The sequence below is a fragment of the Vipera ursinii genome (genome assembly GCF_947247035.1).
Source record: "Vipera ursinii genome assembly, chromosome: 3".
NCBI classification, from domain to species: domain Eukaryota; kingdom Metazoa; phylum Chordata; class Lepidosauria; order Squamata; family Viperidae; genus Vipera; species Vipera ursinii.
The window spans coordinates 177,238,438-177,254,845 of record NC_139516.1 but is presented as its reverse complement, the minus strand read 5'-3'; the positions used below and the strand labels follow the sequence as shown (position 1 = coordinate 177,254,845).

Sequence of the window (16,408 nt, the reverse complement as noted above, 5' to 3'; positions counted from 1 at the left end):
TCCATGATCAAAATTCAGATGCTTGGCAACTGGCATAGATTTCTGACAGTTGCCATGTTCCAGGGTTGCGACCTTCTGGTAAGTCAATGGAGAAACCAGATTCACTTAACAACCATGTTACTAACTTAACAATTGCAGCAGCTCATTTAACAACTGTAGAAAGAAAGGTAAAATGGGGCAACTGAACAACTATATTTCTTAGCAATAGAGATTTGGGGCTCAGTTGTGGTCATAAATTGAGGATTACCTGTACTTTATTTGCATTCTTTTTTCTTCAAGCAAGCTCCTTTTTGGTATCAATTTAAATTAGAATTTTAGATCTAAAAAAACTCAAACACTTTCTGAATATTATATAGTATTATAGCTTCATTTGTTTCTTTAGTCCAGTAGAAGCAGTCAACTCAATTAAACTCTGCTCTATTGTTCATAAAATTCAATGTAGTGTGTATTAACAAACAAGTATGTGATCAAATAGGCATTAGAACAAACATGCCACCTGTTTTCAAATTTAGTTTCATCCAGGCATAATCACTTAAATCTCAAGCTTCACAACATTAGCATTTAAATGGTCCCTGATGATCAAGCTAAACCAAAAACTTCAGTGGCCTACATTGCTCTGAGTGAAATTGGATGTAACTGTAAACCAGTCTGATAGTGAATGAGGTGAAACCCTACCAGCAGGACTTTAGTCCTCTTCTTTGCATAGTTTCTAGCAAGCCAGAGGCAGCCCTGAGAACATACCTGCACGCCACCCAGTCATTCTAGTTGGCACTGAATTATTTCCATTGTCATGTGTTTAAATAAAATTGCAGTGTATAGAACAGATGTTCCATGCACTTGACACTGATTGGAAAAAAATAGATGATTGTACCAGAGCTGATTATTTAGCACCTGCCTCAGGCTTAAGGTTAACCTACTATTCCATAAGGTGTCATTGAAACAATTAAGCAGAACCATAAGATGTATTCTCTGGCTTTTTGCATGGGATGTTACAGGTATGTAAGAGGTTCACTTTTCAGCTGCTGTTTATGGTCTTTTGTCTTCTTAATTAATAGAAAATTAGCTTTTTTCCTTGGGACAATATATTTTCATTTTGTGTTCAGAGAGTTTCACATTTGAATGACTTACACAAATTCATAAAAATAAAGGTTCTCACTTATTGGTTCCTATGAAAGCTCCTTTGGGAAGTTGGAGATTGTATAGCAGTAAATCTTAACAGGATAGAGATGTTAATGTCTTTCACAAGATTCCAGTTAGTGAAATTATGTTTAGGTTTATGGCCATTAATTCTGTTCCTTATAGTACATAAGCAAAGACTTTTTTATAGAATTTCACAATTTAAAAGTTGTGCTATTTCAGCCAATTTATTCAAAATTTCTGTGATTTAACATATAATTAATAATACCTTTTGTTTCTGTGGTTTTACTGCTTTCCATGTGTTGTTGCTGTTAGTGACTGCTAGAGAACCCTACTTTATTTAATCCACCCTTCTAAATCAGGGGTGTCAAACTCGCAACATCATGTGATGTGTCGCGATGTATCGTGACTTTTTTTGCCATTGCTGGCAATGGGGTGGGCTCAGTTTTGCTATGATGCATCCGGCCCATGGGCCGGCAGTTTGACACCCCTATTCTAAATCTTCAATACCAAGGATCTATTGAATTGTCTATTGTGTCCCCAATCATTTCATCTTCTCCAGCCAGAAACTGCCCAGACTGTTTACCTAGCATGTAAGTGTATGATTAGGGTTCACCTTTCACCTTAGATCAATCTTTCTAAAAAGCCATCTAAAAATATGATGGCTCCAAGTCTTCACAACTACCTGATTGCAGAGACTGTCAGATCAGTTCTACATTTACTAGAGCTACTGTTTGGGACTCAGTTTTCCTGGATAATCTTGCATTTGATGCACTTCTATTTTGATGCCTCATATGCTGAAGAATGCCATGAACAGATAACAACTGATCCAAAGAAGATTGAAGAAAGTTAGGAAGAATACACTGAAATACTGTTTAAAAAGGATATCAGTATCCAAGATATTTTAGAAGATGTTCCTTATTTACAAAGAAGATGAAGTTAAATTGATTGATCCATCAAATTTATATGGTTGCCCTCTCAAAAATGTCACTGTGGGTGGCATACAATAAAACCAATAATTAAAACTTTCTTTAAAAACAAAACAGACAAAATTAGCAATCAAAAGTCAGAAAGCTAATATCTACAGTTGCAAGAAAAAGTATGTGAACCCTTTGGGATTACGTGGAGTTTTGCATGAATTGGCCATAAAATGCACTCTAAACGTCATGTAAGTCACAACAATAGAAAAACACAGTCTGCTTAAAATAATACTACACAAACATTAGCTGTTGTCATATTTTAATTGAACATAAGATGGAAACATTCAAAGTGCAGGGTGGAAAAAGTATGTGAACCCCTAGCCTAATGACTTCTCCAAGAGCTAATTGGAGCCAGGAGTGAGCCAACGTTGACTCCATTCAGTGTGATGATATTGGATGTGTTGCTGACAGCTGTCTTGCCCTTTAAAAACACACACCTGTTTTGGGTTTACTGGTCTCAAGAAGCACTGTCTGATGTGAACCATGCCTCGCAGAAAAGAGCTCTCAGAAGACCTACGATCAAGAATTGTTGACTTGCATGAAACTGGAAAGGGTTACAAAAGTATCTCCAAAAGCCTTGATGTTCATGTGTCCATGGTAAGACAGACTGTCTACAAATGGAGAAAGTTTAGCACTGTTGCTACTCTCCCTAGGTGTGGTCGTCCTGTAAAAATGACTGCAAGAGCACAGCGCATAATGCTTAATGAGGTAAAGAAGAATCCTAGAGTGTCAGCTAAAGACCTACAGAAATCTCTGGCACATGCTAACATTTTTGTTGACACATCTACAATAAGGAAGACGTTCAACAAGAATGGAGTACATGGGAGGACACCACGGAGGAAGCCATTGCTGTCCAAAAAAATATTGCAGCACGTTTGAAGTTTGCAAAAGAGCACCTGGATGTTCCACAGCACTACTGGCAAAATATACTGTGGACAGATGAAACCAAAATTGAGTTGTTTGGGAAAAACACACAACACTATGTGTGGAGAAAAAAAGGCACAGCACACCAAGATCAAAACCTCATCCCCACTGTAAAACATGGCGGAGGGAGCATCATGGTTTGGGGCTGCTTTGCTGTCTCAGGGCCTGGACGGATTGTTGTCATTGATGGGAAAATGAATTCCAGAGTTTATCAGGACATTTTGCAGGCAAACGTACGACCATCTGTCCGCCAACTGAAGCTCCGCAGAGGATGGGTGATGCAACAGGACAATGACCCAAAGCATACAAGTAATTCAACAAAACAATGGCTTCAACAGAACAGAATACGCCTTCTGGAGTGGCCCAGTCACAGTCCTGACCTCAACCCGATTGAAATGCTGTGGCATGACCTTAAGAGAGCGATTCACACCAGACATCCCAAGTATATTACTACACTGAAACAGTTTTCTGCAGAGGAGTGGTCCAAAATTACTCCAGATCGTTGTGCAGGTCTGCTCTGCAACTATAGTAAATGTTTGGTTGAGGTTATTGCTGCCAAAGGAGGGTAAACCAGTTATTAAGTCCAAAGGTTCACATACATTTTCCACCCTGCACTGTGAATGTTTCCATCTTATGTTCAATTAAAACATGACAACAGCTAATTTTTGTGTAGTATTATTTTAAGCAGACTGTGTTTTTCTATTGTTGTGACTTACATGACATTTAGAGTGCATTTTATGGCCAATTCATGCAAAACTCCACGTAATCCCAAAGGGTTCACATACTTTTTCTTGCAACTGTAAATAATGTTATTTCTTTTTTCCATCTTATTGTCAAAAAAATGACAAATGACCATGTTTTTTACTCCTAGGATTTTATTGGAGGAGGACTGTATTGTAATGAGGGCAATAATATCATTTTCCATATAAATATTTGAAATTACAATTATTAGTTTTCTTAATTCAAGATACTAACACTAATCTAAATACCAAACTCACTGTTATCTTAAGCTGCCTAGAGATTCACATTTACTGTGTAATTCATTTCAATAAAGAAACAAAAAAAACCCTGAAAACACTATAATCTAGTTTATTGTGCAAATTATTTTGGGAATGCTATAAAAATCAGTTGCCCTTGCCTTTTCCTAAGGTATTTTTCTGGCATCCTAAACTGATCTGTAGCCTCCCTGGTATTTCCAGGAGATCTTATATGCATCTCCAACTCTGCTTTGGTTTTTGAGATCAGAAAAAGTTGAGTAGGGTGTGGCCATGCAGCTGGGCATGAACAAAAACAATGGAGGAAATATTTATATGGTATTGCAAGGGAAGTATAGCATACAGTATTTGTGGGTGATATAACCATTCAGAGATTTAGAAACTTTCTGATTAGATACCATTGCCTTTTGTTCATATATAAAGCAAAGCTTCTGCACTGCAATTCTGTCTAATATCTTTGGGACACTTATTAAAGTCTGAGTTTCAATAATGATAGAAAGCCATTGGGAATGTGTATCATGTTAAAACTCATATTATAATCAGATATATCTCAGTACCAGTCCAATGTCCCTCTCTTTTTTCATTCATTTTTTATTTATTTATTTTAAGAGAAAGCAACATTTCTCATATTATCAGTTTTAAGTTTGATAAGATGACAAATGTGATAAGATGACCTCTGAATTGGAATTCCAATACTATAGGAATGTTGTTGTCTATCTGTTGCTGTTAATATGTGTTTGACTATGATGCTTTATAACAAGAAAGGCTGTTGTCCTTTCAGACTTTATTAATTATTCAGGAGAATTGCTGATATATTGCAAGATGGTGTGTTTATTGGAGGGCTTTTTAAAGTATTCTATAGAATTCAAAATTATGCTAAGACGCTAGTCATCACATGCTGCTAGTGGATTTGCTAGATTTAGGACAAGTGACTAGAGGATAAAGGTTAAGAATAAATAGGCTGCAATAGAGATTATCATAAGTAATGAATTCTGTGTATGTACCTCTGGATCTGTGTGTATGCATGTGTGTGTGTTGTAGACAGATTTGGATTAATGTTTATCCCAAACAAGAGATTACTACATGTCTGTTTCTGGTTGTAAACAGATATTCTAAAACAGAAGGTTTATGTTTGTGAAAATCAGTTACAGGTGTTGTGCATTGATGATATATTTGAAGAGAATTCATCTGTTTGGTTATTTCACTAAATATTAAATGGGGATGAATTTGACACTTTTTTGTTCTTTGCTAAACAGTTTTCGGACAATTACAATGCATTCTCTAAAGAACTGTTCATGAAGACTGTCCAGAAACTCCTTGGGAGCCTTGAGATTTTCCCATTGTTTATTAATTTTCTGATTGGCTTTTAAAGACAATGATTAGGATCTTGATCTTCTTCCAATGGCTTCAATCCTAACACTAAATTCTCATTTTTATGGGCCAAGAGAACATGCCTTCTCAATCCAAACCTTCCTTCTTGAACAGCATATCTCCAGAACTTATATTGTTTTCTCACCTTGCTAGTTTTAGGAAGTTCATTAAAATGTGGCTTCTCCCAAAAGTCTCAGAGATAGCATGAGTATAATAAGTGAACTATTTTCATTTGTTTTCCTATATTATGTTCAAGTGCTCTTTGAGTGCTGGGATTATTTTATATGTAGTTTAAATATTGAATAAAAAGTTGGAATTAAGATTGCCGGAAGAAATATCAACAACCTAAGATATGCAGATGATACCACTCTAATGGCAGAAAGTGAAGAAGAACTAAAGAGCCTCTTGTTGCGGGTGAAGAAGGAGAGTGCAAAACTTGGGTTGAAATTTAACATTAAGAAAACCAAGATCATGGCATCCGGCCCTCTCAATTCCTGGCAAATAGATGGGGAAGAAATGGAGGTAGTGACAGATTTTATTTTCCTGGGCTCCAAGATCACTGCAGATGGGGACTGTAGCCAAGAAATTAAAAGACGCTTGCTCCTCGGGAGGAAAGCCATGGCAAATCTAGACAGCACACTGAAAAGCAGAGATATCACCCTGTCAACAAAGTGCGTATAGTCAAGGCTATGGTCTTCCCAGTTGCAATGTATGGCAGTGAAAGCTGGACCATAAAAAAGGCTGAGCGCCAAAGAATTGAGGCCTTTGAACTATGGTGCTGGAGAAGACTCCTGCGAGTCCCTTGGACTGCGAGGCGATCCAACCGGTCAGTCCTAGAGGAGATCAAACCTGACTGCTCTTTAGAAGGCCAGATCCTGAAGCTAAAACTCAAATACTTTGGCCACCTAATGAGAAGGAAGGACTCACTGGAGAAGAGCCTAATGCTGGGAAAGATTGAGGGCAATAGAAGAAGGGGACGACAGAGAATGAGGTGGCTGGATGGAGTCACTGAAGCAGTAGGCGTGAGCTTAAATGGACACCAGAAGATGGTAGAGGACAGGAAGGCCTGGAGGAACGTTGTCCATAGGGTCGCGATGGGTCGGACACGACTCCGCAGCTAACAACAACAAAGTTTAAATATAGTTCTGTTATTTTTATTGTTTTAAACTTTATACTTTAGAAGATCTGTAAGCCATTCAGCCTTTTGAGTTTGGAGCAGACTGTTTAGTACATTTTCTTTTGTATAACTGTATTAAACCAGAAAGGAAATAGAACCCTAGAGATATCAATGCCTGAGCTATGGGTTTTATCTGATAACTGCATCTGTCAACATAGTGTAAAAGTTATATTTTCACATTTCATAGTAAAAAATAGATCCTTATTATACTTTAAAAGAAATCACTGGATGGCTATGAGAAATGCAAGCAAGTATTATTATACAGTGTGTAAATTATGTTGTGTTAGGTTTTATACATAATACACATTTGCATATATTATTGTGGAATAGACTTTGTTGGCAGAGAAGTATAAGAGAAGCTTTTCAGAAATGTCCTTGGAAATTAACATGTCTATTTTGTTTACTGTCCAGTTGGCAGTAAACTGTTTTGAATGCTATGATTTTCCTTGTTTTTATAATTTAATTCACATAGAGCACCTGTAATCACATAAAGAGCACCTGTAATCATAGTGATATAGACAAATTATGTGAAAATTATGAAACATGGTTTGACATAAAAAACTCAATTTTCTTGTACTTGCATCACACTATTGCATGGAAGTTCTTAAACCATGCAGTTTATGTCATAATACATATTTCATCCTTTACTTCCTTCTAGGAAGCCCTGGGTAATAATATAGAAATACTGAAAAGGGAGGGGGGAAGGTAGGAAGGGAGAGAGGGAAGGAAGGAAGTTACTTTAACTAAGATTATATTTAGATATATTTACCATATGTTGCATCATAAACAATTGGAAGTGTTATCCTGTTCTCTAAAATGGGTGTGGTTCACTCTTTCTAATAATAATTCCACCTGGTAAGAGCCAACAGCACTGGAATTCCAAGAAAGAAAACTGGCTTTAGGAAGTCCCAAGGTTTTCAGTGGAAGTTAAAGAAAATAGCTGAGTATTAATATGGACATTAATATATATTAAAATATTTTTGTTGTTCTTAGCTGCGAAGTCGTGTCCGACCCATCGCGACCCTATGGACAACGTTCCTCCAGGCCTTCCTGTCCTCTACCAGCTTCTGGAGTCCATTTAAACTCATGCCTACTGCTTCAGTGACTCCATCCAGCCACCTCATTCTCTGTCGTCCCCTTCTTCTATTGCCCTCAATCTTTCCCAGCATTAGGCTCTTCTCCAGTAAGTCTGTCCTTCTCATTAGGTGGCCAAAGTATTTGAGTTTCAGCTTCAGGATCTGGCCTTCTAAAGAGCAGTCAGGGTTGATCTCCTCTAGGACTGACGGGTTTGATCGCCTTGCAGTCCAAAGGACTCGCAGGAGTCTTCTCCAGCACCATAGTTCAAAGGCCTCAATTCTTTGGCGCTCAGCCTTTTTTATGGTCCAGCTTTCACTGCCATACATTGCAACTGGGAAGACCATAGCCTTGACTATACGCACTTTTGTTGACAAGGTGATGTCTCTGCTTCTTAGTGTGCTGTCTAGATTTGCCATGGCTTTCCTCCCGAGGAGCAAGCGTCTTTTAATTTCTTGACTACAGTCCCCATCTGCAGTGATCTTAGAGCCCAGGAAAATAAAATCTGTCACTACCTCCATTTGTTCCCCATCTATTTGCCAGGAATTGAGAGGGCCGGATGCCATGATCTTGGTTTTCTTAATGTTAAGTTTCAACCCATGTTTTGCACTCTCCTTCTTCACCCGCAGCAAGAGGCTCTTTAGTTCTTCTTCACTTTCTGCCATTAGAGTGGTATCATCTGCATAACTTAGGTTGTTGATATTTATTTCGGCAATCTTAATTCCAACTTTTGATTCATCTAGCCCTGCCTTTCTAATGATGTGCTCTGCATATAAGTTAAATAGGGAGGGTGACAGTATGCAGCCTTGCCGGACTCCTTTCCCAATTTTGAACTAATCAGTGGTTCCGTGTCCAGTTCTCACTGTTGCTTCTTGACCCGCATATAGGTTTCTCAAGAGACAAATAAGATGGTCTGGTACACCCATCTCTTTAAGAACTTGCCATAGTTTGTTGTGATCAACACAATCAAAGGCTTTAGCATAGTCAATGAAGCAGAAGTAGATGTTTTTCTGGAACTCCCTAGCCTTCTCCATGATCCAGCGTATGTTGGCAATTTGATCTCTAGTTCCTCTACCTCTTCGAAATCCTGCCTGTACTTCTGGTAGTTCTCGATCTACATACTGCTGGAGTCTAGCTTGTAGGATTTTAAGCATAATTTTACTAGCATGAGAAATGAGTGCAATGGTGCGATAGTTTGAGCATTCTTTGGCACTGCCTTTCTTTGGAATTGGAATGTAAACTGATCTTTTCCAATCGTGTGGCCACTGTTGAGTTTTCCAAATTTGCTGGCAAATTAAGTGTAGCACTTTTACTGCATCGTCTTTTAAGATTTTGAATAGCTCAGCTGGAATACTGTCACCTCCACTAGCTTTCTTGTTGCTCAGCTTTTCTAAGGCCCACTTCACTTCACATTCTAGGATGTCTGGCTCAAGCTCAGTGACCACCTCATTGTGATTATCAGGGATGTTAAGCTCATTCTTGTATAGTTCTTCTGTGTAATTTTGCCACCTCTTCTTAATCTCTTCTGCCTCTGTTAGGTCCCTTCCATTTTGGTCCTTTATCATGCCCATTTTTGCATGAAACGTTCCCTTCGTCTCTCCAATTTTCTTGAAAAGATCTCTGGTCCTCCCTATTCTATTGTTTTCTTCTATTTCTTTGCACTGTTCATTTAAGAAGGCATTCTTATCTCTTCTAGCTATTCTCTGGAATTCTGCATTCAATTGGGCATATCTTTCTTTTTCTGCCTTGCCTTTTGCTTTCCTCCTTTCCTCAGCTATTTGCAAAGCTTCCTCAGACAGCCATTTTGCTTTCTTGCATTTCTTTTTCTTTGGGATGGTTTTGGTTGCTACCTCTTGTACAATTTTGCGTACCTCTGTCCATAGTTCTTCAGGCACTCTGTCTATCAAATCTAATTCCTTAAATCTATTTGTCACCTCTACTGTATATTCAACAGGGATATGATTTAATTCATACCTGAGTGTCCTAGTGCTTTTCCCTACTTTCTTCAGTTTAAGCCTAAACTTTGCAATGAGAAGCTCATGGTCTGAGCCACAGTCAGCTCCTGGTCTTGTTTTTACTGACTGTATAGAGGTTCTCCATCTTTGGCTGCAGAGCACATAGTCAATCTGATTTCTGTGTTGACCATCTGGTGATGTCCATGTGTAGAGCTGTCTCTTGGGTTGTTGGAAAAGAGTGTTTGCTATGACCATCGTATTCTCTTGACAAAATTCTATCAGCCTGTGCCCTGCTTCATTTTGTACTCCAAGGCCAAACTTGCCTGTTATTCCGCTTATCTTTTGGCTTCCTACTTTAGCATTCCAATCCCCCATGATGATAAGAACATCATTTTTTGGTGTTAGTTCTATAAGGTGCTGTAGGGCTTCATAGAACTGGTTAATTTCATCCTCTTCAGCAGGAGTGGTTGGGGCATAGACTTGGACTTCTGTGATATTGAATGGTTTCCCTTGGATTCGAACTGAGATCATTCTATCATTTTGAGGATTATATCCCAGTATTGCTTTTCCTACTCTTTTATTGACTATGAAGGCTACTCCATTTCTTCTGAGGGATTCTTGCCCGCAGTAGTATACCTGATGGTCATCTGAATTAAATTCATCCATTCCTGTCCATTTTAGTTCGCTGATACCTAAGATGTCGATGTTCAGTCTTGTCATCTCTTGTTTGACCACGTCCAGCTTTCCTTGATTCATAGATCTTACATTCCAGGTTCCTATGGAGAAAAAATCTTTACAGCATCGGACTTTCCTTTCACCACCAGACACATCCACAGCTGAGCGTGCTTTCGGCTTTGGCCCAGTTGCTTCATTCTTTCTGGCGCTACTAGTACTAGCCCTCTGCTCTTCCCCAGTAGCATATTGGACGCCTTCTGACCTGAGGGGCTCATCTTCCAGCGTCACATCATTTTGCCTTTTGGTACTGTCCATAGGGTTTTCGTGGCAAAGATACTGGAGTGGTTTGCCATTTCCTTCTCCAGTGGATCATGTTTTGTCAGAACTCTCTGCTATGATCTTTCCGTCTTGGGTGGCCCTGCATGGCATAGCTCATAGCTTCATTGAATTACGCAAGCCCCTTCGCCACAACAAGGCAGTAATCCATGAAGGGGATATTAAAATATATTCAAAGCAAATAATGAACCTTACATTTTTACAGTTGAAGATTTTTCCCTAGAAAGATCCAGCAGATTTTATCACTATGTCTCCTCAATTTTTGAGCTATATCTTTTCTATTCTGCAGAAAGCCTATGAAAAACTCAACTTTTGACAAAATTACAAAATGGGAAGTTGAAATTAATTACCTTAAAGTACAATGTGACAAGCTACATATCTAACTGTTGCTGTCATAATGTTACTTTGGAGATACATTATTTAAAATTAGTAGTATTCAAAGCCCCTTCTCCAAAAACCCTTCCCTTTCCCTTCCCACATGCAATAATATGCTTACCATCCAAATAGGTTAGTGCTTTTAAGAAGCTCTTATGCGTCATATTGGAATACTATTAACATTTGACAAATGTCCTAGCAAAGTTTCTTTCCATTTTGACACTGCATGTAGATTTTTTAAAAATCACCCGATTCAATATTAAACATAATTGGGCTTTTAAAATTTGATAAAAGGTAGTAGGATTAAAAATAGGCTGTGGGGTAGATTTGGTGTCTTCTCATATTTGCATCCTACCTATATTTTTAAATTATGGATATTGAAAATGCCAAAACTATTTATTAGCACCTAGAGATGGGAGGAGAGGCAGCTATCGGAACTTTAATACGGGTTGTATGTAGACCTGGGAAGGTCTATCTTATGTTTGAGTGGTTGTTGAGCCTCAGTGTTAATATTGTAGTTTTGACATAAACGTATAGTTAATTTAATTACTACATTATTTTTTTAGAGAGCAATATGCATATTGTTATGAAGATGCAGATATGGGTACAGAAATAGAGATATATACTTGGTTTATGAAAAGTGAAAACAACTGTAACCAGAAGAGTAAAATCAAGACCAAGCTTTTATTTCCACAAATCCTGCACAATTTTGAATACACATGATTACTAAACTAGATAATCTGATTCAGTAAAAGCAACTTTCTGTCTGCTAGAACATAAGACCCTATTTGACAAGGTGCAGAAAAAGCCTCATTTCAAAACAATTATAATAAGTGCTAGAAAAAAATGAAACAATGTTTTGATAAGTGCAAAAGGCTAAAACGTCCTTGGCTAGTTCTTATTGCAACAATAAAAATTAATGTGGTTCCCAAGATGAACTTCCTATTTCAAATGACATCAATTCCAATCTCAGAAAAAAGTTTGTATGATTTGCAAAGAACAATTAACAGATTTATATGGCGTGGAAGGGGGGAAAGATCCAGAACATTGCAAGACTCAAAAGAAAGAGAGAGACATGTATTGCCTAACCTTAAATTATATTACAGCACAATCTGTCTGTAATGTAAAACAGAATGAGTAAAATCTCAAAACAACAGAATATCCATCAGAAAGTACAGTGTCTTTCTGTATGAAGAAACAAAATAAAAAGGAATTTGTAGGGACATTTTACAAGACAAAATTTATTAAAAATGTGTTTTTTTAAAAACAAAACAAAATGGGTATAAGTCCAGTAACCTCACTACTAGCTTCATCATTAAATGTCTTTTATTTAAGGGATAATTGTAGCATGAAAGATTTAATCACATATGCCAATATGGTAAATCCACACATATAAAATGAACTAAAGACCCAGCAAGAATTGTTCAATGAAGAAAGGAATTCAGCATAGTTGTGATATTTACAAATTGTTGGAACAATAAAAAGTAACTTTGAGAAGGAAGAAGTGATCTTGAAAATGATGACAGAATTTGAAACACTTATCAAAACCAAGATCACCTATTTGCATGGACTGCATGTATAAATTGTTATTTAAATACGATAAAGAGATGGAACAAATCAGAAATTTTATAGTAAAGCATAACAAGAATTATGGAAAAATTCAATAAGATTTATTGCAAGTTACAATTTAGGGGAAATTGATATGCAATATTTTACAGGTGTCATATAACTGTTAATTATCAAGACACATAAATCATATAAGAATAAATGTTGGGAATACTACAACAAAGGAGGGATGTTTTATTATATATGGTGGTTATGTAAAAAGTATCTTTAAAAAACCCTCAAAAGTACTGGAAAGAAATATACCCCCAAATTCCCTTTTTACGATCTGGTAAACCCTTACAGTGAGTGGATGACACTGAGCATTTATTGTCCGAAGCCCTTCCTGACACCACACAGTTTGCAGCAGATGTTTTTTCTTTCCACTCTAAGAAAGAAACATCTACCACTACCTAGAATTCAACTCGCAACCTTCTGAGTGGGACTCAAGCATCTTCACCACTAGGCCACCATACCACTCAAAAGAAATATACCATGTCATTCAAAAAATTCTAAAAATTAAACTAGTCTAGAACTGAAAGCACAAATATTTCTATAGGTTTAGTTCCAGAAGTCATAAATGAAAAATATCACAGTGTACTAAAATACATATTGACAGAATAAATTTGGCACAATACCAGAAAAGAGAATTTGCTGATGAAACAAAGTTGTATATAAAAATTGGAGAATATTCAGCAATGAAAAATGGAAAATTTAAGCAGAAATTGCTTCCTTATATATTACACATCACACAGCAAGGCAAAGCTATTTGTAATATGGTTTCTAGGAAAAGAGTTATGAGACCAATAGAAAATAACAGATGATATTATTTAAACAGATACTGCTACAATACCTTTTTATTTTCAGCATTCAGTGTAAAGTATAAGTGTTTAGGTTGTGGTTAGTGGTTGGAAGAACAAATGGAAGTGAAGATTAAAATGCATTACTAAATGTTCTTCTACAGTATTTTTACTCATGCTGTATTAATTTTATACTAGTTTTTATGAATGCCAAAAAACTTTTCACTGTCTAAAGGTGTTAATGTCAGTAGTACCCACTGAAAAATAATAATATAGCAAGGAGCTTCTTTTGATATTTGAAAATCTTCTGAGTTAAAGGGTTAATTTTCTTACATAAATTTTTGTGCTATGTTTAATAGCAGTAAAGCTTTGATAGAAATAAAGCCTTGATCTTTGATTAAACAAGTCTGCCTCTTGTGATTATTACAAAATGAGTTGTACAGCATAAATGATTTTCCTGAGGGACTCTAGCATCAGAGCCATTTATTTTGCTTCTGTTGGTATTTATGAAATCAGTTGCAGGAGGCTAAGCGTGGGATGCCACAGAGCCAAGGATCCCTTCCATTTGAAAACTTGATAATGTATTAGGATTTCTAACAATTATAGGTTTTTTACAGCTCTGTTAAAATTATAATCTCATGAGATAAATGTTATTCATAGTGGATTTGGAAACCATATGATAAATTCTTAAAGAAAACAATATAGTTTGCGTGCCTTGACTTGTTTTAAAATGAAATTACTGATGCATAATACAGTGTACAGTAAAAAGGAGTATAGGTAGCTTGTTTCTCCCTCTTATTTCTTTGTTAGGAAATATTCTAAGTAAACGAATATATTGTTTAAAGAAGTAGTATTAACTGTGAGCTAGAATTAGATTCTTAATTAACATTTAGACTAAAGGAAGTATAAATGTAAATGTACCCAAGTATTACGTTTGGACAGCAATATTAAATACAGAGGTTTGAAATGTAATTTTCTTTAAGAACATATACAGAATAATAATAATAATAATAATAATAATAATAATAATAATAATAATAATAATAATAATAATAATACAGTTAGAAGGGAGCTTGGAGGGAGCACCTGCAGCCGGCGTCAACTTCCCTCCGCCCAGTACGCTCCCACAGAGAGGGCCTCCTCAGGGTGCCGCCGGTCAAAGAATGCCGACTGGTGGCCCCCAGGGGGAGAGCGTTCTCTGTGGGTGCACCGGACTTATGGAACCATCTTCCGGTAGAGCTCCGGATGGCGCCCGACGTCCGCTCCTTCCGGCGCGACCTTAAAACCCATCTCTTTAAGGAAGCGGGCCTGGCCTGATGGGATGGGGTGGGTTTGTTATTATGACTTTAATTTTAAATTTGTACTATGGGCATTGTTTAATCATGTTTTAATAATTTTAACTTTTGTATCTGTCTTTTACGTATTGCCCTGTTAACCGCCCTGAGTCTCTTGAGAGAAGGGCGGTATATAAATTAAAATAATAATAATAATAATAATAATAATAATAATAATAATAATAATAATAATAATAATAATAATAATAATAATAATCTAGTCCAACCCCCTGCTCAGGCAGGAAACCCTATACCATTTCAGACAAATGGCTGTCCAGTCCCTTCTTAAAAACTTCCAGTGTAGGAGCAGTCACAGCTTCTGGAGGCAGGTGTTTCCATTGTCAGGAAATTTCTCCTTGGTTCTAGGTTGCTTCTCTCTTTGGTTAGTTTCCATCCATTTCTTATTTTCCTGCCTTTGGGTGCTTTGGAGAATAGTTTGACTCCCTCTTCTTTGTGGCAGCCCCTGAGATATTGGAACATTGCTATCATGTCCCCCCTCATCCTTCTTTTTATTAAATTAGACATACTCAATGCCAGCAACCGTTCCTTTATATGTTTTAGCCTCCACTAATCATCTTTGTTGCTCTTCTCTGTACTCTTTCTAGAGTCTCAGCATCAGTATCAATTAATGTATCAACGTGTGAGTATTAACACATACTCACTTTTGTGTTTTTTTAGTTTTTTAAAAAAATAGATTATTTATTTATAATTTCAACTAGGAGGATGGTTTAGACTTTAAAAATACTAAATCTGACTATTTGAGTGTATTTTGTTTTACTTCGGATGCAGGTATATATTATATATACTGATTATATATAAATTTTACCATGATTCAGTTCCCTGATTGAACATTTAAACCAATTTGTATTGATTTTACAGTATGTTGAAAAAATAAGTGACAAAATGTATGGATGTAGAAACCTTGGCACCTAAGGAATTAAAAAAAAATCTCAGGGTGTGACTGCCAAGCTTTCAAATTTTCAAAGATAAAGTACTTTGATCATATTAATCAATGTATCATTCAACAGTTCTTTTTATTTTTTAGGCACACTGGAGAACCTCCCTTAATAAATGGTTGGATTCCTTTCTTGGGAGAGGCCCTGAACTTTAGGAAAAATGCTACTGGTTTTTTATTATCTTTGACTAAAAAACATGGAGATATTTTTACCGTACACATGGCTGGTGAGCAACATTTTTGTTTATTTACTTCTTAGAGTCTTTTAGTAGGTTAAATAGTAGTACAATAGAATATAGATCCATCATTCAGTTTAAAGGCTATCCTCCCATCCATCCATCATGCAGGCTGCCTACTTTAGATGATTCTGAGCAGTTTGCATTTGATAAATAAGAATAATTAAAGTAATGTGTGTATTTTATTTCATCCTCCCATATTTAGGCTTAACAAATATAATTCTGCAGTAACATTGTGAGAAAAAGAGAAAAACATTTTTCTACATTTTCCATACCATGAATGATTTTTAATATTTTTACCGTGTCTTCTTCACTTCCATTTCTTCTAAACTGAAATGTTCAAACACTATCACTTTTTGTAGAGGATTAGGTTATAGGGAACTATAATATTTGTTTAATAAAATCACAAGTTTTTGTTCCAAACATCTTGAAACTCTTAACACAAGAATTCCAAACTACCTGGGAATTTTGGGACTTATAAT

General features: G+C 36.5%; 1 protein-coding gene across 1 annotated transcript in view; it reads left to right on the top strand.

The window, feature by feature from the left end:
• The window catches only part of CYP7B1 (cytochrome P450 family 7 subfamily B member 1), a 113,886-nt gene that overhangs the window by 65,082 nt on the left and 32,396 nt on the right, over nt 1–16,408 (top strand). The window contains exon 2 of the mRNA XM_083361214.1: nt 15,781–15,917. Within this exon, the coding sequence (XP_083217340.1) occupies nt 15,781–15,917 (137 nt within the window). The remainder of the gene's footprint in view (nt 1–15,780; nt 15,918–16,408) is intronic.